This window comes from Bombina bombina, chromosome 8 (assembly GCF_027579735.1).
Source record: "Bombina bombina isolate aBomBom1 chromosome 8, aBomBom1.pri, whole genome shotgun sequence".
Lineage (NCBI taxonomy): Eukaryota > Metazoa > Chordata > Amphibia > Anura > Bombinatoridae > Bombina > Bombina bombina.
The window spans coordinates 149960078-149984191 of NC_069506.1; the positions used below are offsets into that span (position 1 = coordinate 149960078).

The window sequence follows — 24114 nt, forward strand, 5'->3', positions numbered from 1 at the left end:
GGAAATTTGCATAAACTGCAAACTGGTACTTTGTAGAAACAAACAGGAAACTTGCATAAACTGCAAATTGGAACTTTGTAGAAACAAACAGGATATTTGCATAGACTGCAATTTGGAACTTTGCAATAAAGCAGCGTAAAACACCCTAACATGAACCCCGAGTCTAAACACCCCTAATTTTACACTTATTAACCCCTAATCTGCCGCCCCCGACATCACCGACACCTATATTATACTTATAAACCCCTAATCTGCTAGCCCCAACATCGCCGACACCTACATTATATTTATTAACCCCTAATCTGCCACCCCAATGTCGCCACCACATACCTACACTTATTAACCCCTAATCTGCTGCCCCAACTTCACCAGAAACAGCAGTTATGAAGCAGCGGTCACAAAGACCGCTGCTCCATAACCTGTCCGCCTGCTCTGAGCAGGTGGACAGAAATCGCCGGAAATCAACCCGATCGAGTATGATCGGGTTGATTGACACCCCCCCTGCTGGAGGCCTATTGGTCGCAAGTCTGCAGGGGGCGGCGTTGCACCAGCAGCTCTTGTGAGCTGCTAATGCAATGCTGAATATGGCGAGCGTATTGCTCGCCGTATTCAGCGAGGTCTGTCGGACCTGATCCGCACTGTCGGATCAGGTCCGACAGACCTTGATAAATTGAGGCCTATGTCTGCTATTCCACTTTCTAATAAACGTAAAAGGTCTTTTAAAACGTCTCATACTGAAATATCCTCCTCTGAAGAGGAGCTCTCTGCTTCAGAAGATCCTACTTCAGACATTTAAATTGATACATCTTCTTACCTTTTTAAGATTGAATATATTCGGTCTTTGTTGAAAGAAGTATTGGTTACTTTGGGTATTGAGGAGTCTGATCCTCTTGATAACAAAACCAGTAAATGTTTAAAATCTGTTTTTAAACCTTCTGTGATTACTCCTGAGGTTTTTCCTGTTCCAGATGCGGTTTCTGACGTGATTGCTAAAGAATGGTCTAAGCCTGGTGCTTCTTTTAACTCTTCTTCTATGGAATATAGTACTTCTTTTAAGGATCCTTTAGATAGGAAGATTGAATCTTATCTAAGGAAAGCTTATTTACATTCTGGCTATATTCTCAGGCCTGTCATTTCTATGGCTGATGTTGCGGCTGCATCAACTTTTTGGTTGGATAGTTTAGCACATCTGTAAACAGATCTTGATTTGTCTAGCATTGTTCGTTTGCTTAAACATGCTAATCATTTTATCTTTGATGCTATTTTTTATATCATCAAGATTAATGTTAAATCTATGTCTTTAGCTATTCTGGCTAGAAGAGCTTTATGGCTTAAATCATGGAATGCTGATATGGTATCTAAATCTAGATTACTATCTCTATCTTTCCAGGGTAATCATTTATTTGATTCTCAGTTGGACTCTATTATTTCCACTATCACTGGGGGAAGGGAGTTTTTTTGCCCCAAGATAAAAAAATCTAAGGGTAAATCTAAAGCTTCCAAACGGTTTTATTCCTTTCTTCAGAGTAGATAACAGAAATCCATTCCTTCCCCTAAGGACTCTGGCTCCAATTGGAAGCCATCTTCAAGTTGGAAAAAATCCAAGTCTTATAAGAAACCAAAGCCCACAAGACTGCATGAAGGTGCGACCCTCAATCCAGTTCAACTGGTGGGGGGCAGATTGAAATTATATCAAAACATTTGGGCAGATTCTGTTCAGAATCAGTGGATTCAGAGCATTGTTTCTCAAGGGTAACAAATAGGTTTCAAAGTAAGACCTCCTGTGAGAATATATTTTCTCTCTCACGTTCCAACAAATCCTGTGAAAGTGTGTTTCAGATCTGGAGCTTTCAGGGGTGATTATACCAGTTCCACTTCAGGAACAGGGTCTGGGTTTTTATTCAAATCTATTCATTGTCCCAAAGAAAGAAATTTTATTCAGACCAGTTCTGGATCTGAAGTTTTTTAATCGTTTTGTAAGGGTCCCAACTTTTAAGATGGTGACTATAAGGACTGTTCTGCCTTTTGTTCAGCAAGGTCATTACATGCCAAAATAGACTTACAGGGTGCTTATCTTCACATTCCGATTCATCCAGATCACTATCGGTTTCCGAGATTCTCTTTTCTAGACAAGCATTACCAATTTGTCATTCTTCTATTTGGCCTAGCGACAGCTCCAAGAATATTTTTAAAGGTTCTTGGTGCCCTTCTATCTGTAATCAGAGAGCAGGGTATTGCGGTGTTTCCTTATTTGGACGATATTTTGGTACAGGCTTGATCTTTTCATTTAGCAGAATCTCGCACGAATCAACTAGTGTTGTTTCTTCAAAGACATGGTTGGAGGATCAATTTACCAAAACGTTTCTTGATTCCTCAGACAAGGGTCACCTTTTTAGGTTTCCAGATAGATTCAGTGTCCATGACTCTGTCTTTAACAGACAAGAGACAAATGAAATTGGTTTCAGCCTGTCGAAACCTTCAGTCTCAATTATTCCCTTCAGTGGCTATGTGCATGGAAGTTTTAGGTATCATGACTGCAGCATTGGACACGATGCCCTTTGCTCATTTTCATATGAGACCTCTGCAGCTTTGCATGCTGAATCAATGGTGCAGGGATTATACTCGGATATAACAATTGATATTTTTAAATCCTAGCATTATACTCTCTCTGACTTGGTAGTTAGACCATCATTGTATTATTCATGGGGCCTCTTTTGTTCATCCTTCCTGGACTGTAGTCTCAACAGATGCAAGTCTTTCAGGTTGGGGAGCTGTCTGGGGGTGTCTATGACAACACAAGGGGTTTAGAATCCTCTAGAGGCGAGGTTTCCAATCAATATCTTAGAACTCTGTGCTATTTTCAGGGCTCTTCAGGCTTGGCCTCTATTAAAGAGAAAACTTTTGATTCACTTTCAGACAGACAATATCACAACTGTGGCATATGTCAATCATCAGGGAGGGACTCACAGTCCTTTAGCAATGAAAGAAGTATAACAGATACTTTCTTGGGCGGAATCCAACTCTTGTCTAATTTCTGCGATTCATATCTCAGGTGTAGACAATTGGGAAGCGGATTATCTCAGCCATCAGACTTTGCATCCAGGGGAGTGGTCTCTCCATCCAGATGTGTTTGTTCAGATTGTACAGATGTGGGGTCTTTCAGAAATAGATCTGATGGCTTCCCATCTAAACAGAAAGCTTCCCAGATACCTTTTTAGGTCCAGGGATCCTCAAGTGGAGATGGTGGATGCATTAGCAGTTCCTTGGCCTTTCCAACTTGCTTATATTTTTCCGCCTCTAGTTCTTCTTCCAAGGGTGATCTCCAAGATCATAATGGAACAATTGCATGTGTTTCTGATAGCACCCGCATGGCCTCAAAGGTTTTGGTATCCAGATCTTTTCCGGATGTCCAGTTGTCAACCTTGGTCACTTCCTTTAAGGCCAGACCTTCTGTCTCAAGGGCCGTTTTTTTCCATCAGGATCTCAAATCACTAAATATGAAGGTATGGAAATTAAACGTTTAGTGCTTAGTCATACAGGTTTTTCTGACTCAGTAATCAATACTATATTGCAGGTTCGTAAGTCTGTTTCAAGGAAGATTTATTATCGGGTGTGGAAAACCTATATTTCATGGTGTTCTTCTCATAAATTCTCTTAGCATTCTATTAGAATTCCTAGAATTTTAAAGTTTCTTCAGGACGGTTTGGATAAAGGTTTGTCTGCAAGAACTTTGAAGGGACAAATCTCTGCTCTTTCTGTTTTATTTCATAGAAAGATTGCTAAACTTCCTGATATTCACTGTTTTGTTCAGGCTTTGGTCCATATCTAGCCTGTTATTAAGTCTATTTCTCCTCCATGGAGTCTTAATTTGGTTTTGAAGACTTTGCAGGCTCCTCCTTTTGAGCCTATGCATTCTTTGGATATTAAACTACTTTCTTGGAATGCGTTGCTCCTTTTGGCTATTTCTTCTGCTAGAAGAGTTTCTGAATTGTCTGCTCTCTCTTGTGAGTCTCTTATTCTGATTTTCCATCAGGATAAAGCTGTTTTGCGGACTTCGTTTAAACTTCTTCCTAAGGTTGTGGATTCTAACAACATTAGTAGGGAATTTGCTGTTCCTTCTTTGTGTCTGAATCCTAAGGATTTTCTTGAGAAATCGTTACATTCTTTGGATGTGGTAAGAGCTTTGAAATACTATGTGGAGGCTACTAAGGATTTCAGGAAGACTTCTAGTCTATTTGCTGTCTTTTCTGGTTCTAGGAAAGTTTAGAAAGCTTCTGCCATTTCTTTGGCATCTTGTATAAAGTTTTTGATTCACAAGGCTTATTTGGAGGTGGGACAGTCTCCGCCTCAGAGAATTACAGCTCATTCTACTAGATGAGTTGCCACTTCGTGGGCATTTAAGAATGAAGCTTCAGTTGATCAGATTTGCAAAGCAGCAACTTGGTCTTCTTTGCATACATTTACTAAATTTTACCATTTTGATATATTTGCTTATTCTCAAGCAGTCTTTGGTAGAATAGTTCTTCAGGCAGATGTCTCAGTTTGATTCTTCTGTTTATAAGAACTTATTTGTGGATTTAATTTCTCAGCGGAAATAGCTGTTTTTATTTTATCCCTCCCTCTCTAGTGACTCTTCTGTGGACTTCCACATCTTGGGTATTTTATCCCATACATCATTAGCTCATGGACTCTTGCAATTTACATGAAAGAAAACATAATTTATGTAAGAACTTACCTGATAAATTCATTTCTTTCATAATGGCAAGAGTCCATGAGACCCACCCTGTTTTTGGTGGTTATATTTTTTTGTATAAAAGCACAATATTATTTTCCAGTTCCTCTTTTTGTATGCTTTTTTACTCCTTTTTACACCTCACTACTTGGCTATACGTTAAACTGAAGTATATGTGTGGTGGGAGGTGTATTTATAGGCATTTGAGGTTTGGGAAACTTTGCCCCCTCCTGGTAGGAATGTATATCCCATACGTCACTAGCTCATGGACTCTTGCCATTATGAAAGAAATTAATTTATCAGGTAAGTTCTTACATAAATTTTTTATTTGTTATAATAAACTAAGAGCCAGATTACTAGTGGATCACTAAATATCACTTTTGTGAAAGTGATATTTGCACTGCACTGAGTAATACCAGCACATGATAATGTGTGCTGGTATTACAAGTTGTCAGCAATGCAAACTGGAGCTTGCATTTGTAATGCTGGGAAGCATTGCATTCATGAGCGCGCACTTCCATAGGCTCCAATGGGAGCCTCGTTCTGATGCCGTCATATGCTGCACAGAATCAAAGCGCAGCAACGGGGGTAAGTCACGCAGCGATGGGCAGCAAAGTGTAAATATATACAGTATGTATTTGAATATATACATATATATGTATGTGTTAATATGTGTAAGTACACATATTAACACATAAATATATATATGTATATAAGCATATACTTATATATTTACTGGGAACACACAGTTCCCATAGACTGCAATGCAAAGGCACTTTTCAGTGCCGTTTTTGCAAGAACCCCACTTCCACCAGCTTTACCCCCAAAAACTGCCTAGTGCAGTTATTTTATTAAAAAATAAAAATGCTACAATTTTTATTTTTTAATAAAATACACACCATTATATTTTGGGGAACATTTCATAAAATTAACCTGAGATCTGATCTCTGGCTGATTATTTATCGCGCCCGCATACGAGCAAATTTTCCTGTTTGTGGGTGCGCAATAAATAAGAGCTCCTTTTGTAATCTAGCCCTTATCATTTACATCTGATAAATGTGTTCAACAGACTACTTGATTACTTCTATCTTTCTTTTTTGTGCTGTGAACCTATGTCCAATAAACATTCTACTCTAGACCTGCTCTCTAACATTGGCATCGCCCCTCTGATGCTGAGAATATGCAGCTGCTGGATGGTGCATACACAATTTGTGTGCCTTTCAAGGGACATTATATACATCTTGCTTTGTGCAAAAACATGTGCTTTGTTCATAGAGAGGGCAAAAAGCAAAATCTGTAACCTAAGTTTTCAGAATGCAGCAACGTGCCTAAACCAGCTACTTGCTTTGCAGCATTTGCAGGATACTTGCTTTTTGGCTTCTCTAGGGAGTGTGGGAGGAACAATTTGTATACAAAAAAAAGATGTGTTTTATGTCCATTTATTAAGAGCATATTTTGTGTGTATCAATCATTAGCTTCCTATGCACTTAGATCAGCACAAAGTCAAAGCCAATAGTTGGTTAAAATGTATATTTCCATTATACTTATTATTTGAATGTCCCTTTAATGCAACAGGTTAACTCAATGGCAAAACAGCAACATAATTTACTATGCAGGAATCAGAATAGCTTTTCTAATGATAAAAGGTGCGGTAATCTACTGCAGACACTTTGCATGTGTCCAAAGTGGGGGCTAGTGCCCTATCTCAGGAATTTCGCTTGTTATGTCCAATCATAAACTCTCTACTTGAGTCACATCTTTTAGGCCAATGAGCAATTGTTTATAAAATGATGTGCAGCTCACGTGCACTTTCATGCTGCTGACATATTTAGGGCTGCCACCTCAGCCATGTTTTCCTGGACACTTATGAGTTACACATGCTGTAGGGTAAGCAGAGGGGAACATGCATTGCAGACCTAAACAGCACATGAATAGTGAACCTGGATATCACTATTTATGTTCCTCCCTGCACACCCTGCAGCATGTGTAAATCATAAGTGTCCAGGAAAACATGGCCGAGGTGGCAACCCTAGACATATTATATACCAACAGTTACATGCTTTAAAATGGTTCTGTACCTTGGCTTTGCTTTACATTTGTTTTCATTAAGACCTTCATGTTTTTATGATAATTACAAAATATAAATATACAACATATTGTTTTCCAATAGACCATATCCAGCTCCCTTCATCTACTGATACTTTCTCGTTTGATGATGATGGGAGCAGCTCCTCCTCATCCTCTACTTCTTCATCACCTCGTTTTGCACCTTCCCCTGGGCTTGGAGTTAACTTGTCCCCAACATCTACTAGCACTGTATTCCAGGTAAGGTCAGATCCCAGAATGGCGCATAATGAGAAAGACAATACCATGAGGTGATACATGCAACCTACACCCAATCATTGCTGAACATTGTGATTGGTTATAGGTAATTACTTTATAGAAATATATGCATTGGATATATAATAGTTTAACCATTCATTAACTAGTCTGGATACCCACTAACATGCATGCTACAGATGAAGTATGACATATTTATATTTTATATCACACTGAGCTGTTAGAAAACAAAATCATCTTTTATGACATTCATACAATATTTTTTCAAACTAAATTTTAATTATTATGTCTGGCACATAGCTTCTCTTTGGCTTCTAAAGTTTAGGGCATTTTATTTGTTTTCTTATTTTGTAAAACCTCCCTTGATCACATTGAATGGGAAATAAAGTAATCAGATCCCTCTCTTCTCTTAATTATGGAATAAAACCCATAAAGAAATCCTCTGTACCAAAGCGTATGTTGGGTTTGGTATAGCACTCTCTTGTATTCTCATTATTAATAGTATTGCAGCAGATTGACTTGTTGTATGTACACATTATCTGTGTTTGTATACTGCATCAGTATTACTGAACCAGAACCTGCTATTTCTTTTGGGGGGCATTTGTAAGAAAGGATCTCATCTTATGGATACTAGATCCTACAGTACGTGTCTTTATTAAAGGGACAGTCTACTCCTAGTCCTAAATCATTATTGTTTGAAAAGAAAGATAATCCCTTTATTACTCATTCCCCAGTTTTGCATAATCAACTTGTATCTAAGCCTTTGCAGTCAGCCCCCCTTATCTCAGTTCTTTTGATAGACTTGCATTTTAGCAGTGATGGCTCCTTAATAACTGCATGGGAGTGAGCACAATGTTATCTATATGGCACACATGAACTAGCGCTGTCTAGCTGTGAAAAGCTGCCAAATGCACTAAGAGACAGATTCAAGGGCTTTAGCATGTGAGCCTACCTAGGTTTAGCTTTATACAAAGAATACAAAGAGAACAAAGCAAATCTGATTATAAAAGTAAATTGGAAAGTTGTTTAAAATTGCATGTCCTATCTGAATCATGGAAGTTTAATTTTGACTAGACTGTCCCTTTAAGGGTTTATAACAGTAAATAGTTTGAGACAGGATGCCCCTTTTTAAAACAATAGTGTTTCCCTGTATACTGTGCATTTTTGTTTATTTTTCATCACTAATATATTTTACTTCACCTCTACTCTTCCCCCTGTTTATTTTTTTTGCCAATAATCAGTGGGGAAAAGATACATTTTATACTAGAAGAGGTTATTTATGTTAAAAAAAATAAAAGGGTTATTAGTCACCAGTTGAGTTGTGAGTATATATTTATTTCTTATTTTTCTCTTAATTGATTTCCAGCTGGACCTACCCCCGATAATTGAGGTGAACCAGCCAAATGCAGGAGCAGTTACAGAGGCTGTTAGTTTGGCAACCATCAGGCCAGTACCTCATCACCCTACACAGATGTCATCTGGTGCACCAAAGGTTCGGAGCTTTCCAATAAATCATTACAATTTAATCTAAAGATTAATTGGAAGAAAACCTGTGAACATTTTTAAATGTATTTTCCATTAACCTTGCCATTTATTTATTCTTTAATTTAATTTAATGGCATGCTGGTAACAGGATAATCCTGTTGATCTGAGCCAGGAGAGTAAATACTGAATAAATCAGAAGCCAAAAATACATTTGTGCACCGCTGTTAAAGGGACACTCAAGTCAAAATTAAACTTTCATGACTTTAAACAACTTTCCAATTTACTTCCAATAACAAAATGCATTATATAAGAGTGGAAATATACAGTGCTATTGCATCTACTATATTTACTGGTCATTTAACGCAGATATGAGTATACAATATTCTAGCATTACAGCTGTTTTTCAGGAGAATATAAATTAATCCTCGCTTTAGAGACTCTAACATTTGCTGGCGTGAGAGAAAAATCACGCTAACTACGCATATTCAGAACTCACTCAATTCTTCAGAAAGGAGGCTAAGTCCCAATGAGTGGCAAGCTGTGTCTCATAGAAATTAATTAAGCTCTTGGCAATAGAGAATCTCACAAGGGAGAGCATATGTGACAGGGAGCCACTGGCACTAATAGTGACATATCTTTTTGAAGTGTATGCAAATCAAATTGCACCGTTTTCAGTGCATTCACTATGTTTCATATATGTCTTTTGCTACCAGTATATTCAGTGCACTGTGTAGTTTGAAACAATCTTGTCAGTCAGATAAAACAGTGAGACTGACAATTATATCATGATTAAATGCTATGAGACCTATGAGAAAACTTCAGACATGTCTAAAGAAAAAAATCCCTGTTTAGCCCAATCACTGAGGCTATTAGACTCTTCTTAATCTAAATTCACATTTTGATGCATACATTTAATAAAAAATGTAATGTGTTTTAGTAATATGATTTTTAATGTGTACTTTAATTTAAATTTGTATATCTTTTAATACACTTTAAATTGCAAAGTGTAAATTTTATTTAGGACTATACTCTCATTTATGTTTCTCTTCTACTAATATGAAAATGTAGCATACTACCCTTAGCAAGATACACAACTATTAAAGTAAAAGTTGCCTATAGAGAATACTGTAAAGAATCTCCTAGTACTGATAGAACATTTCAAAGAGTCTTGCCTGAGCCTTCAGCTTTACAGAATCAAGTCCTTAAAGGGACAGTAAAATCACAAATAAGCTTTGATGATTCAGAAAGAGAATTTCATTTTAAACAACTTTCCAGTTTACTTCTGTAATCTAATTTGCTTAATTATCTTGGTATCCTTTGTTGAAAAGCTTATCTAGCAGGCTCAGAAACAGCAAAGCACTACTGGGAGCTAGCTGCTGACTGGTGGTTGCACATACATGCTTCTTATCATTGGCTCACCATATGTGTTCATCTAGCTCCACTTATCTGGAGACCAATAATCTAGATCACCATATAGAGGTAAGCCAATCAGTAGGTTAAAGGACATCAGAAGAGAGTAGAACCACTTGTCTAGACTGGCCATTTTCTTCTATTTTATTTCTCTGAATAATGAAATTTCCTTTGCAGCATGTTTAAATAAATTTAGCATCATTTTTACAATTTCTGTCTTTTTTTTTTTTTTTAAAACCTCAGGTTGCATCTAAGCCATCTGATGTAGGAAAGAGCCAACGTCAGAAGAAGCCAAAAGATGCAAAACCAAAGGTGAAGAAGCTGAAATATCACCAGTACATTCCACCAGATCAAAAAGCAGAAAGGCCACCAATTGCAATGGATGCTGCCTATTCTCGTTTGCTGCAACAGCAACAGATATTTTTGCAACTACAGATTCTCAATCAACAGCAAAACCAAACATTCTGTGTTCAAGCTGTGCATCCACTAACCACAAGGTAGCTCTTAATGGAATGTTTGCTTAAAGGGACAGTCTACTCCAAAATGATTATTGTTTAAAAAGATAGATAATCCCTTTATTACCCTTTCCCCACTTTTGCATAACCAACATTGTTACATTAATACATATTTTACCCCTGTGATTACCTTGTATCTAAGCCTCTGCAGACTGCCTCCTTATCTCCGTGCTTTTGACAGACATGCCTTTTAGCCAATTGGTGCTGGCTTATAAATAACTCTATGGGAGTGAGAAAAATGTTATTTATATGACACATATGAACTAGCAGTGTCAAACTGTGAAAAACTGTCAAAATGCACCAAGACAAGAGGCGGCCTTCAAAGGCTTAGAAATCAGTTTGAGCCTACCTAGGTTTAGCTTTCAACAAAGAATACCAATATAACAAAGCAAACTTTTATGGTAAAAGTAAATTGGAATTTTTTTTTAAAATTACATGCCCTATCTGAATCAAGAAAGTTTAATTTTAACTTGACTGTACCTTTAATATTTTTTTATACACTGTTTGCTTTTTTATTCTTTTTTGTATAGATATCTTTGTGAGTATTTTGAGAAATAGGGACAATATTAGATTGCATTATACATTTATTTCCTTTGTTTTATATTCTAGCATCTCAGCAGATCAGGTCATTAGCTTCACAGGGGCATCACCTGCTGGTGCCTCCACAATAAACCTGTCACCTCCACCTGGTACAACAGCTATGGCAACTGCCTCTAATTCAACTGCATCTTCACCTCTGAAACCAGAGTTGCTGCCTGCAAACTTGGATGATCTAACGGTAAGGGATGATTTCTGTCAATGATATGGGAAGAAGTAGATAGGAGTAGATAGCTCGGGAGATTACAGGATTTGTTGAGGTTTGAGGTACAGTTTAGAATGGAGGATGGCATGGAGTTTTAAATTATGGACAACAAATAGATGAAAACACATGTTATGCTCTACCAGTCTTGCTTTTTGTGTATATGTAGCAATTTTAATAAAATTTACTCTGTTTTAAATTTAGGTTTCTGAACTTCGTCAACATCTGCGCAAACGTGGGCTTCCTGTATCAGGAACAAAGCCAGCATTACTAGAACGCTTAAGGCCTTATCAAATTCAATATGCCAAGCCAATCCCAGCCCCCATTCAAAGTACAGGACTGCTAACTCCAGTTCTTGAACTTCCCACATTTGCAAATCGGCCAACATGTGAAAACACTCAATCCAGTTTTTGTACCTTTCGGACTGTTTCATCTCCTCCATCTGGTGAAGTACCACAAGACTCATCAGAGATACCTTGCAGTCAACCAGAGAGTTCTGAAGTGCCGGGAAGCATAGACGATAAGGATATACCTATGCAAGGGATTGATGAGGACGAAGTCCTTCTAGAAAAGCAGAAGGTAATTGAAAACCTGACATGGAAACTACAGCAGGAACACAAGCAAGCAGAAGACCTTAGGGTAGAGCTAGAAATGCACAAACGTTTAAAAAATAGACGCAAAAGTGAAAAACTAATACCTAGATCGGCTATTAAAACAGAGATTTGTACACCGTCATCTTCTCCTTGTGGAAGATCAGAAACTGAAGAGACCTCATATGTGTACAGCCTCAGCAATGAAAGATTAGAGGTGCAGCAACCTTTGCAAGAATCAGGAGTAAACCCAGAAGTTAATGACACTTGTATGGTAAGTAAAGGGATGGTATGCCAAAAAATCCATCTAATAGATTGTATACTTACCCACATCAGTAAGACTAGATTTATGTTGCCAGGGGCCCCATTTACACATTACCTAGAGATAAGATTACCTTATTTATAAAGTGCCAACATATTCTGCAGCGCTGTTCATGGGTACAATTCATTTAAATAAAACAATGATATAAACATGTAAGAGACAAGACAAAATTTTACAAACACATACAGGAGGAATTAAGGGCCCTATTCCCGTGGGAACTTATAATCTAGAAGGTTAGGAGGTTGAGGAACAGGAGGTGAGGACTGCAAGATTGAGAAAGATGTTAATGAAGAGTTAGATGAGGAAAATGTTAGGTAAGATACATTAATTTATTACTGAGTTGGGTGGTAGGCTTCTCTGAACAAAAAAGTCTTCAGGGAGCATTTAAAAGAAGAAAGATTAGGGTAAAGCCTGACAGAACGAGGGAGAGTGTTCCAGAGGGTAAGTGCTGCACAACAGAAGTCCTGCAGTCTAGCATGGGAAGAGGTGATAGTCGAAGATACAAGGAGCAGGTCATTATTGGATTTTAGAGGGCGGGCTGGAGTATACTTGTTGATTAGAGAGGATAGGTAGTGGGGAGCGGCGATTTGTACATCGATCTTTGAGTAGAATTGTTCTACAAGGCAGTCAAATAAATAACCTTCTATATATATGAGCCACACACACAAATAAGGTAAAATGTATGATTTATTAATGTCTTTCTTAATTTAACATTTCCTTATAAGCTCTGGTATATGATCCAGTTACTCTTTCACAATTAGTACCCCTGGGTCCTAAGCTATACATAACTCTCGTGGCCTACTACCTTTTAATTTAGAAAGATTGTGGACAAATTAGACAGGAGATATAGCTCCATAATTATTAAATTATACAAACTTTTATATTGCATGCTATATTAATTTATCGGTGTTATATGTATAGTTATAGTGCACTTAGAAAGTGTTCTCAGAGTGAAGAGGTTAATCCGTAATTAGTATGATGAAGAATATTCTAACTTTCTAGTGTGCACTCACTATACCTTAATCGATATGAGGTAAGTATGAACTTCCAATAACTATATCTTCTTGTACTATGATGTCACCAGGTACCCTGTTTTTCCCTGCTTGTATACGTTTCAACCACTCCAGTGCCTTCAGTTTTAATGGTCAGCAATAGCTTCTTCATCTATATATATATATATATATATATATATATATATATATATATATATATATATATATACACACACAATAATATAAAATGTTATTGGTGCAGCTATAGAAACAAGTACATTTTGCTTTTTTACTTCAATATGGTTGTTACTAAAGGTTTCTAAATGAAAACGCACTCCGTTTTGATTTAAGATCTATGGCGAGCAACTGCTTATTAAGAGCAGAACAAGCAGTGTTTTGTATATTCTCATAATTCAAGGGACATGAAACCCCAAATTTTTCTTTCATGATTTAGACAGATCAGATCTGGACCAGTACATGCAAACACTGCTGCCATCTAGTACTTTGCAAATGTATAACGGCTAGATTACGAGTTTTGCGGTAAGAGCTGCTCGGTACTAACTTGCAATTTATTGTCACCGCTCACCTCCCTATAGCGCTGCTATTACAGGTTTACAAAAACCCGGCGTTAGCAGGCAATATTGCAGCGTAAAGCAAAATTGAGCTCCATACCGAACTCCAATACCAGCGCTGCAGTGAGCTGCGGTGAGCTGGTTTTACGTGCTCGTGCACAATTTCCCCATAGACATCAATGGGGAGAGCCGGCTGAAAAAAACCTAACACCTGCAATAAAGCAGCGTAAAGCTTCGTAACGCAGCCCCATTGATTCCTATGGGGAAACAAAAATTATGTTTACACCTAACACCCTAACATAAACCCAGAGTCTAAACACCCCTAATCTGCTGCCCCCGACATCACCGACACCTACATTACCCTTATTAACCCCTAATCTGCTGCCCCCAACATCACCGCCACCTACCTACACTTATTAACCCCTAATCTGCCGCCCCCAACATCAACGCCACTATACTAAAGGTATTAACCACTAAGTCTAACCCTAACACCCACTAACTTTAATGTAATTAAAATAAATCTAAATAAAACCTACTATTAATAACTAAATAATTCATAATTAAAACTAAATATTTACCTATAAAATAAACCCTAAACTAGCTACAATAAAACTAATAGTTAAATGGTAGCTAGCTTAGGTTTTATTTTTATTTCACAGGCAAGTTTGTATTTATTTTAACTAAGTAGAATAGTTAGTAAATAGTTATTAACTATTTACTAACTACCTAGTTAAAATAAATACAAATGTACCTGTAAAATAAAACCTAACCTGTCTTACACTAACACCTAACCTTACACTACAATTAAATCAATTACATTAATTAAATACAATTAACTAAATTACAAAAAAAACAAAAACACTAAATTACACAAAATAAAAAAGAAATTATCAAATATTTAAACTAATTACACCTAATCTAATAGCCCTATAAAAATAACCCCCCCAAAATAAACCCCCCTAGCCTACAATAAACTACGAATGGCCCTTAAAAGGGCCTTTTGCGGGGCATTGCCCCAAAGAAATCAGCTCTTTTACCTGTAAAAAAAAAATACAAACAACCCCCCAACAGTAAAACCCACCACCCACACAACCAAACCCCCCAAATAAAATACTAACTAAAAAACCCTAAGCCCCCATTGCCCTGAAAAGTGCATTTGTATGGGCATTGCCCTTAAAAGGGCTTTTAGCTCTTTTTCAGCCCAAACCCTAAGCTAAAAATAAAACACACCCAATAAACCCTTAAAAAACCTAACACTAACCCCCAAAGATCCACTTACAGTTTTTGAAGACCGGACATCCATCCTCAATGAAGCCAGGAGAAGTCTTCATCCAAGCGGCAAGAAGTGGTCCTCCAGATGGACAGAAGTCTTCATCCAGATGGCATCTTCTATCTTCATCCATCCGGCGCGGAGCGGCTCCATCTTCAAGACATCCGGCGTGGAGCATCCTCTTCTGATGACAGCGACTGAAGAATGAAGGTTCCTTTAAGTGACGTCATCCAAGATGGCGTCCCTTGAATTCCGATTGGCTGATAGAATTCTATCAGCCAATCGGAATTAAAGGTGAAAAAAGCATCATCCAATAGGATTTTTTCACCTTTAATTCCGATTGGCTGATAGAATTCTATCAGCCAATCGGAATTCAAGGGACGCCATCTTGGATGACGTCACTTAAAGGAACCTTCATTCTTCAGTCGCCGTCGTCAGAAGAGGATGCTCCGCGCCGGATGTCTTGAAGATGGAGCCGCTCCACGCCGGATGGATGAAGATAGAAGATGCCATCTGGATGAAGACTAATGCCCGTCTGGAGGACCACTTCTTGCCGCTTGGATGAAGACTTCTCCCGGCTTCGTTGAGGACTTCTTGCCGCTTGGATGAAAACTTCTCCCGGCTTCGTTGAGGATGGATGTAAGTGGATCTTCGGGGGTTAGTGTTAGTTTTTTTAAGGGTTTATTGGGTGGGTTTTATTTTTAGTTTAGGGTTTGGGCTGAAAAAGAGCTAAATTCCCTTGTAAGGGCAATGCCCATACAAATGCCCTTTTCAGGGCAAAGGGGAGCTTAAGTTTTTTAGTTAGTATTTTATTTGGGGGGTTTGGTTGTGTGGGTGATGGGTTTTACTTTTGGGGGGTTGTTTGTATTTTTTTTTACAGGTAAAAGAGCTGATTTCTTTGGGGCAATGCCCTGCAAAAGGCCCCTTTAAGGGCCATTGGTAGTTTATTGTAGACTAGAGGGGTTTTTATTTTTTTTGGGGGGGGTTATTGTCATAGGGCTATTAGATTAGGTGTAATTAGTTTAAATATTTGATAATTTCTTTTTTATTTTGTGTAATTTAGTGTTTTATTTGTAGTTTAGTTAATTGTATTTAATTAATGTAATTTATTTAATTGCAGTGTAAGGTTAGGTGTTAGTGTAACTCAGGTTAGGTTTATTTTACAGGTAAATTTGTATTTATTTTAGCTAGGTAGTTAGTAAATAGTTAATAACTATTTACTAACTTGTCTACCTAGTTAAAATAAATACAAACTTAGCTGTGAAATAAAAATAAAACCTAAGCTAGCTACAATGTAACTATTAGTTATATTGTAGCTAGCTTAGGGTTTATTTTATAGGTAAGAATTTAGTTTTAAATAGGAATTATTTAATTATTAATAGTATGTTTTATTTATATTTATTTTAATTACATTAAAGTTAGTGGGTGTTAGGGTTAGGGGTTAATAACTTTAGTATAGTGGCAGCAATGTTAGGGGCGGCAGATTAGGGGTTAATACGTGTAATGTAGGTGGGGGGCGGCAGCTTAGGGGTTAATATGTTTTATTATAATGACAGCGATGTCGGGAGCAGCAGATTAGGGGTTAATAATTTTATTTTAGTGTTTGCGATGCGGGAGGGCCTTGGTTTAGGGGTTAATAGGTAGTTTATGGGTATTAGTGTACTTTTTAGCACTTTAGTTATTAGTTTTATGTTATGGCTTTGTTGCATAAAACCCATAACTACTGACTTTCAGTTTACGGTATGGATCTTTTGACGATATTGGCTGTACCGCTCACTTTTTGGCCTCCCAGGCAGACTCATAATACCGGCGCTATGGAAGTCCCATTGAAAAAGGACTTTGAAAGCTGCGGTATTTACGTTGCGTTACGGCCAAAAAAGTGTGCGGTGCAGCTAAACCTGCAAGACTCGTAATACCAGCAATAGTCAAAAAGAGCCATAACGCTGCTTTTTCACTCATACCGCAAAACTCATAATCTAGCTGTAACATTGTTAAAGGATTACTTTTTGTTATAATTTTTAAGCTAAACAACTAACAACTAACATATTATAAAGATTAATTAAAACCAACCTAGGTATTGTAAACGGATTGGTACAGAGCAAAGGATACCCACGGAGTGGGTTTGGAAAACAATTAAATTTGCAGACAAGATTTCTGCTATACGGTAGAGATATGTTAATGAAATGCTATTGATAAAAGAGTATTTGGGGTAGTTAGTTAGTAACAGGCATAGAAAATATTTACTTACAGTGGCCCTTTAAGATTAGTCTTGCAAAACTGCGGCCATATAGTGCTTCAGACATGTTTAGTTTGCCAACTGAAAGTTGGATGGGAAATACAGAAGTGGGCACAAATAAATGTACAGGTATCCATGCAGTGATTAATGCTTTTATATTGATGTTACTATTAACTTTTGCACCACATTGCTGTTCTATCTATCTATCTATCTATCTATCTATCAAACTTTAATAATAAGGAGCATTAATTATATGTATAAAAACTAATTATTTAATTTTAGGCAGTAAAATAATAATCCCTTTGATTATAATTTAACATCTTCTTCTGTAGGTCTTCTGTCCTCAGTCCTGTGACTTGATAGGCAAAGATTTTGAGCTTCCCATGCAGATTACTGCAAGCCCAGAGAGTCCTGTTCAAAAGCCTCGCTCCTTTGAAGAAGAGTTGCAGGAAGCCATTCAGAAAGCACAGGTATATTGAATTCACCAAATAAGCGTACATATAATGCTATATAACAGCAGTCCTTAAGCAAACATGTATTTTTTCTTCACAGATGGCAATTAGTCAATCAATTGAAGAAATATTGGAAGATGAGCCACTTACGTGTACAGGTAGGATATTTGAAGTAAAACCGCTTATTTTATTTGTCTCTGAATGTAGCTGGGTGGTATAACGTTTACACGACAACTAAAATCTTAGTAGATTATCAAACGAGCACACAAGTAAAGGTCAAACCAGATATTCAGTCAAACAGCAAGTAATTCTACTAGGGACTTTGGGGTCTTGTTATTTTCTTAAAATGGCTTCCTTCTGAGCTAGCTACAAAATGCCACAGCACACAAGAGAGCACAGGATATTCATTAAAATAAAGTTTTTTCTTAAACAGATAAAAGATAAGTAAAAAGCATCTGTTTGCTTAGCAAGAGTTTGACCCCACAAAAAAACCACAAAAAACAAGAGTGCACTTATCTGTATATAGTGAAAGATAAATGGTTTTAAAACACTATGGACTAGATTACAAGAGGAGCGCAATTGATAGTGAACTGTATGTTTTTTTAAAATAACTTCTCTCAAAGAATACAGTACAATGTCCTCTTAAGTGAATAATCAAATATTTTAACCACAGTATCTTAACATGGCTAAAACATTTGTAGCTCACCCTATACTTTTAATGGAAAGTGCAAATATAACAAATAGAAGCTCCAAAATGGCGGCACCCAGTATTAAGATGCAGAGCTTCACTAACTGATATTTGTAAGGGGTTAAAATAAGAGAATAACTTTTAAGACAGCTGCAGACACAGGAGGAAAAACCATAGTATTGTGAGTAGTAACCAACCAACTGTAGTTGTGCAGTTTATGTCCCTTTAAAGCACAATAGCACAATTATTTTTGTGCTCCCCTTCTAATCTAGGACAATATATACATTTATGTTGCACAGGATTATGCACATCCTAGATCTCTAGCACTGTGCCAAGTTTCATGAGTTTTTGAGTTATGCTGCTGTTATTATAAGCATTTGAAAAAGTGGCGGAATAATAATAATAATACAAAAATAATAATAATAATAATCCTGACATGTACTAGTTAAAGTGACATAGAAATTAATCTTAAACTTTAAGTAATGAAACAGAGAGTACAATTATAAACACATTTCCAATATAATTATATTATTAAAATTTCCTCTTTCTTTTGGTATCTTTTGTTAAAAGTTAACTCCTTTATATGAAATTATACCAAGGTATGCTCAAGAATGTTCTTATGTCTTGGGAACTATATGGCAGCAATATTTGAATTAATATGTGTAGTAATGTTATATATAGTGCTCAATACGCTGCTGAGCCTATCTAGGTATGCTGTCATGAAACCCAGAACAAGATAAGCTTGATAATAGAAGTAAATTAGACATTTTTTTAAATTTTAAACTTTCTAGATCATAACAAATGACTTCCTTGTCCATTTAATTGTAAAAAGGGTGATGTATATTTACAGAAAAGTACAAATATGTTTAATGTTTCAGAAGGTTACTATTCTGTCAAGTAAATAAAAGTACAAACTAAAGCATAATGATCTAAAGTAAAAAATAAACAAATTACAAATAACACCAACAATCGTATACAGCTGACTCATGTTGACATATTTTCATGCATTTTAGCATTAGCTGTTTCTCAGTTGTGCGAAAGAGAGCAATAGATATCAATGTAATTACTTTTATTTTTCAGATGAGTTGATGCATTTAGATCATAACATATTGGAACATTATAAGTCTGATATGGATCCTCGAAGTGCGCCATCTCCTGCAATGCAACATGGAAATTTTCCAAAACATTTCTACAGTGATATCACACCCCAGAATTCAACAATAAATAATTCTGGAATCCTGGAATTTCCTGTACCTGGACATTATGACTTACTGTCTGGTCAAGAAGGTCTCTCAGTTATCTTCTCTGCTGATCAGATTGAAATGCCACCTTCACCAGATCATCATGAAAAAAATATTTCCCAATTACCTTCTTCTTCATTGTCTCGGGCTCCCTTTGACCCAGCAGATTGGCTAGAAGCATTGACCTCTGGATCTACTTCTAATTTTGGGCCCAGCAGCCCCATTAGTTCGAGTATATTTTCTACTGACATTTTTGACTCTCCAGACCTAAGTATCAACAGAATGATTGATCTGATGGTGGAGCAGTGGTAACTATAACAAGGGAAAATGGACATATAATATAAACTAAATATATCATGATACCTAAGTAGGTAGCAAATAAGAGAATCTGTTTTAAGGATAGCTTTGGCTAGCGGGGAAAGATGGGTAAAACGGGTTACTAAAACCCAGAATATACAGTAGATAAGAATGTTTCTGTGATAATTACAGCTGCTTCCTATATAAACTGTATTGCCCTCTCTGAAATTGGCTAGGAGAATCTCAAAAAATATTTGCAAAAACGCTCTATATAAAATGTTCATAGATGTTTGCCAATCATCCCCAAATGAAGTTGCAGAATATACAAGAGGTTTGAAAGAAGAATAAAACAGCAAATGCAAGTATTTATTTATTTATTGAAAGTACTTCCTCTATAGTACAGTCATCTTTTTTTTTATAGATAACAAACAATAACCTGAAAAAGTGTAAAACATTCAAACAACTTATGAATGAATGAGAAATATTCCTTAATTACATGCTGTGTGGTTATTTTTTGCAAAAAAAAACAATTTGAATATATTTAAAAATTTATATCATAATATTATATTATTGATTAGTATATTCGACTATGTGATGTCTTAAAAGGACCAACTGGTAATAATAATTCATAAGTAAGTAGGAGAGCTTTCAAAACCAATACGATTTCTTCTTTAAGTGAAGGTTCATACGTATTTACTTTATGAAGAATCTACAGTTGCTCCACCAAAAAGATATCATACACTGCAACAAATTTGCTACTCTCCAGGACCAATATGGCAATCTATACTTTTGTACTATAATATTAAATTTTATTAAGCTTGCCCATTTCTTAATCATCACCTTTCCAAAACATCTTTTTTTTGCACTGACAGCACCACCTCTTCCCAAGCAAACTGTGATGAAACTACATTCAACAAATATTATATATGTGATAATCTTGTATTTTATAAAATACTGTTTAGTAACACAAAGTATATTATAGTATTTCTTTTTAAATAATCAGACAGTGCATTTTATTTAAAATATGTAATCAGTTCAAGAAAACATTTTAAATTATTATGGTTGAGAAAGTCCAAGATCTTTGCTCGATGCTTAGAGTCTACAAAAGGAAAGCAATGCAGAATGCATTGTCTTAGTACAAAAGGTCATGTGATGAGATGGTCCAGAAAAGATTAGTCATTTCCATCAAAATTAGAGCCTCAAGTGCTAAAATAAATGTGTTTTTTTTTTTTGCGCTTCACTTAAAACAACATACAATTTCATGAGCACAGACATTTCCTCTTTTGACTCCTTGGCTGCAAATAGGTTGATAACTTTTACCTATCCCGTTTAACATATAGACCAAATATAGAAATCCAATATCAAAACAAGGGGTAGATTCTGTACAAGTTGCAAAGCTTATCAACCTTTTTCCTCATTGAAATATCTGGCATATTTGTGTACAACTATCAACATTTATAACAGTAAGAAAGGACCAGAAGGAGATACAGGGAGATTTGAGTAGCTGAAAGCTATGGTTGGTGGCCTGAGTGCAGGTATTGGGTGTTTTTTTTATGGAGGATCTGAGCAGGTCATGCTGCTCTGCTTAGTTCAGCGGTAAAGTCTGGGTTTTGAAGAGTAGACTCTGTGTGTCCTAGGAGAGGGATCTGAGTGTCCATGGATCTTGGCTCACTCAGAGAATTGAGGCTGTCTGGAACAAAACAATGTTTAAGGCATTCTTTAAAAGGTATGACAAACAGGGAGAAATGGAGGAATGCAGGATAGAGATCCAAAAGTGGGAGTTCCCTAGAGGATCCAGGAAACTTGGAACAACTGTTTGTAGATACATTCTATGATTAGTGTTTCAACTGGAAGAACAATTTTGCTAAAGTATATACATTTTTTTGTTGCAGGAAAATATTAATCTTTGGTTTGGTATTTCACAGTGCATTTCGTTTTTTTCATGTTGGTTAAAATATTGTAGATACAAAGTGCTTCTATGTGTTGCATTACATATTTTTTTTCTCTGGTCATTAATATGAGAAATGGATTGAAAACTATTACATATTTATAAATATGTAAATATCATTAGAAGCAAATAATGTGAGCTGCATGCGCCCACTCTGTATTTATTATCTTGAGATAAAATAATTAACAATCAAACTTTTTTTTTTAATGTATTATATTTTTTTCGTTGAGAAAATGATGTTGTGTAATATATATTTAAAAAATTTGTTGTGGGGAAGGGATAACCTGAGGGCTCCCTAAGGGAGAGAGATTTGTAAGAGCCATTTTATCTTCTGTTGCCAAAGACAACAGAAGTATTTGTTTGGTTCTTTATCTTTTGCAGAAAATACTTTATATAATCTATAATGATAAACCCAAAATAAATATTTAAATAACCGAAAGCAAATGCTTTTTCATAAATATAAAGCTGCTATCTTTTTGTTAATGAGTTTAAACTAGAGGAATATAGTGGTCATAATTTAAATTAATAATTCTATATTAGAAAAATAAAACATATTTCTTGTTTGCATATGGAATAACATAAATTATTTTAAAACATGCACAATAAAAATATAAAAAATGTTTTATTTGTATTAATGCTACACTTTAAATATATTTAACATTTAAGGTATATCCTGTAGTTAGGGCTTCAATTATTACAGACTTGGTAAACACTGACTGTCATCACTGTATTATTTCTATTTATTTAAATGAACAACAAATATTTAAATTATATTATTTTAAATTATCATAAAGTGTATGCGTCAAAACAAGTATTTCCTACTACAATAAATGCCATCTGATACAAGATATATATATATTTTTTAATATTATTATGACCATTAAATTATTCTAAATATTAACTGTGTTTTAATCAAATTAATTTTTTCACATTTTCTACTTTTTGAGTAAGATCCTATAGTCCTTAATATTATATATTTTTTTTATTAATTATTTTAAAATTGGAGATACAGGCTATATAAGTTGTTTAGTTTGTGTCCTACATGTACATAATACATTTTTCACTTGACAAATTATTGGGAACTATATTTTGTACTGAATTTATTTAGCAAACCCTTGAAACAAAGATGGTCTTTAAAATGGATAGAAGGCTATAATGCAAAATGTCAATAATCCCAATATACATTTTTATTTTTATGATTTTTGTTTTGTAAAATTCTTTTGCAATATCCAACAAATTATTGTTTTTCATTTGAACAGGATTTTAATCTAAGAATTTAAAGAGACATGGAACCCATTTTTTTTGTTTGGAAATTTTAAATATATGTTATGGAGCATCAGACAATTATCAGGATCATCTGTCTATTTGATCCCATATCACATCATAAATGTTATTTTTGGTCTAGTATTCATGATTAATTGTTATTATTATAGTCAGAGTAAGGTGGTAAATATTGGTTCTATCCAAAATAATAAATAAGTGCTGTGAAATTTTATCTCTGATTATTAATATATTCTTGTAAAAAATAAATAAAATATATGACATCTTGCAATGATTGTAGTCTTTTATGCAATGTCATACAATATAATCCAAGCTGCCTTTGCACTAATAAGTAATAAGGGAGGGGGGGGCAGATAACGAGAAACAGATCACATTATTGTAATTACTTTAAAAAAGGGCATGGGTGGCAGATACTCAAACAATCCTTATGTGATTCAGGCTTAAATATGGTGCTGAATCATAGGATAAAATCTATGATTATTAAAGAAAACAATGTAGACCTTGAAAAGTCACATAATAAATGACAATATCAATAATAAACATTTTATGTCGCCTTCCAGATTTAAGCCTTTCAAAATTCTGGTCATTAATTTATCAGTCCAATAAAGTACTTTCTTTTGCAATATTTAATATTTATTTCCACCTTTAGATGGCAATCTTTTACTGATAAATCTGGTATATTTGCACAGTAAATGTTATTTCAATGTCTTGCTACCATGGAATTTTATATTTTGCAGTATCATGAAAATAGTAGTGTAAATCATCTTATGGGATTGAAACACCATTATGGGATAATGCCTGGTAGGGATTGGTAAGGAGCATTTGTGGGTACAATTTAAATTCTGTGTCCATCAGGTCCTCTTCTGTTCTGGTGAAGGCAATGTTTTCCTTACCCTTCCTCCCTGGGGATTTGCTTGATGGCAGTGTTTCGCTGCTTCCTTTAG

The 24114-nt window shown here is 35.7% G+C and overlaps 1 protein-coding gene across 2 annotated transcripts in view; it reads left to right on the plus strand.

The window, feature by feature from the left end:
- The window catches only part of LOC128638591 (myocardin-like), a 58450-nt gene extending 35009 nt beyond the window's left edge, over positions 1–23441 (plus strand). For both annotated transcript variants that reach the window (XM_053690640.1, XM_053690641.1), the window contains exons 6-13: positions 6903–7057; positions 8439–8564; positions 10211–10464; positions 11092–11260; positions 11486–12145; positions 17596–17733; positions 17816–17873; positions 19484–23441. In XM_053690640.1, the coding sequence (XP_053546615.1) occupies positions 6903–7057; positions 8439–8564; positions 10211–10464; positions 11092–11260; positions 11486–12145; positions 17596–17733; positions 17816–17873; positions 19484–19956 (2033 nt within the window). In that variant the 3' untranslated portion in view covers positions 19957–23441. The remainder of the gene's footprint in view (positions 1–6902; positions 7058–8438; positions 8565–10210; positions 10465–11091; positions 11261–11485; positions 12146–17595; positions 17734–17815; positions 17874–19483) is intronic.
- Positions 23442–24114: the final 673 nt, after the last annotated feature.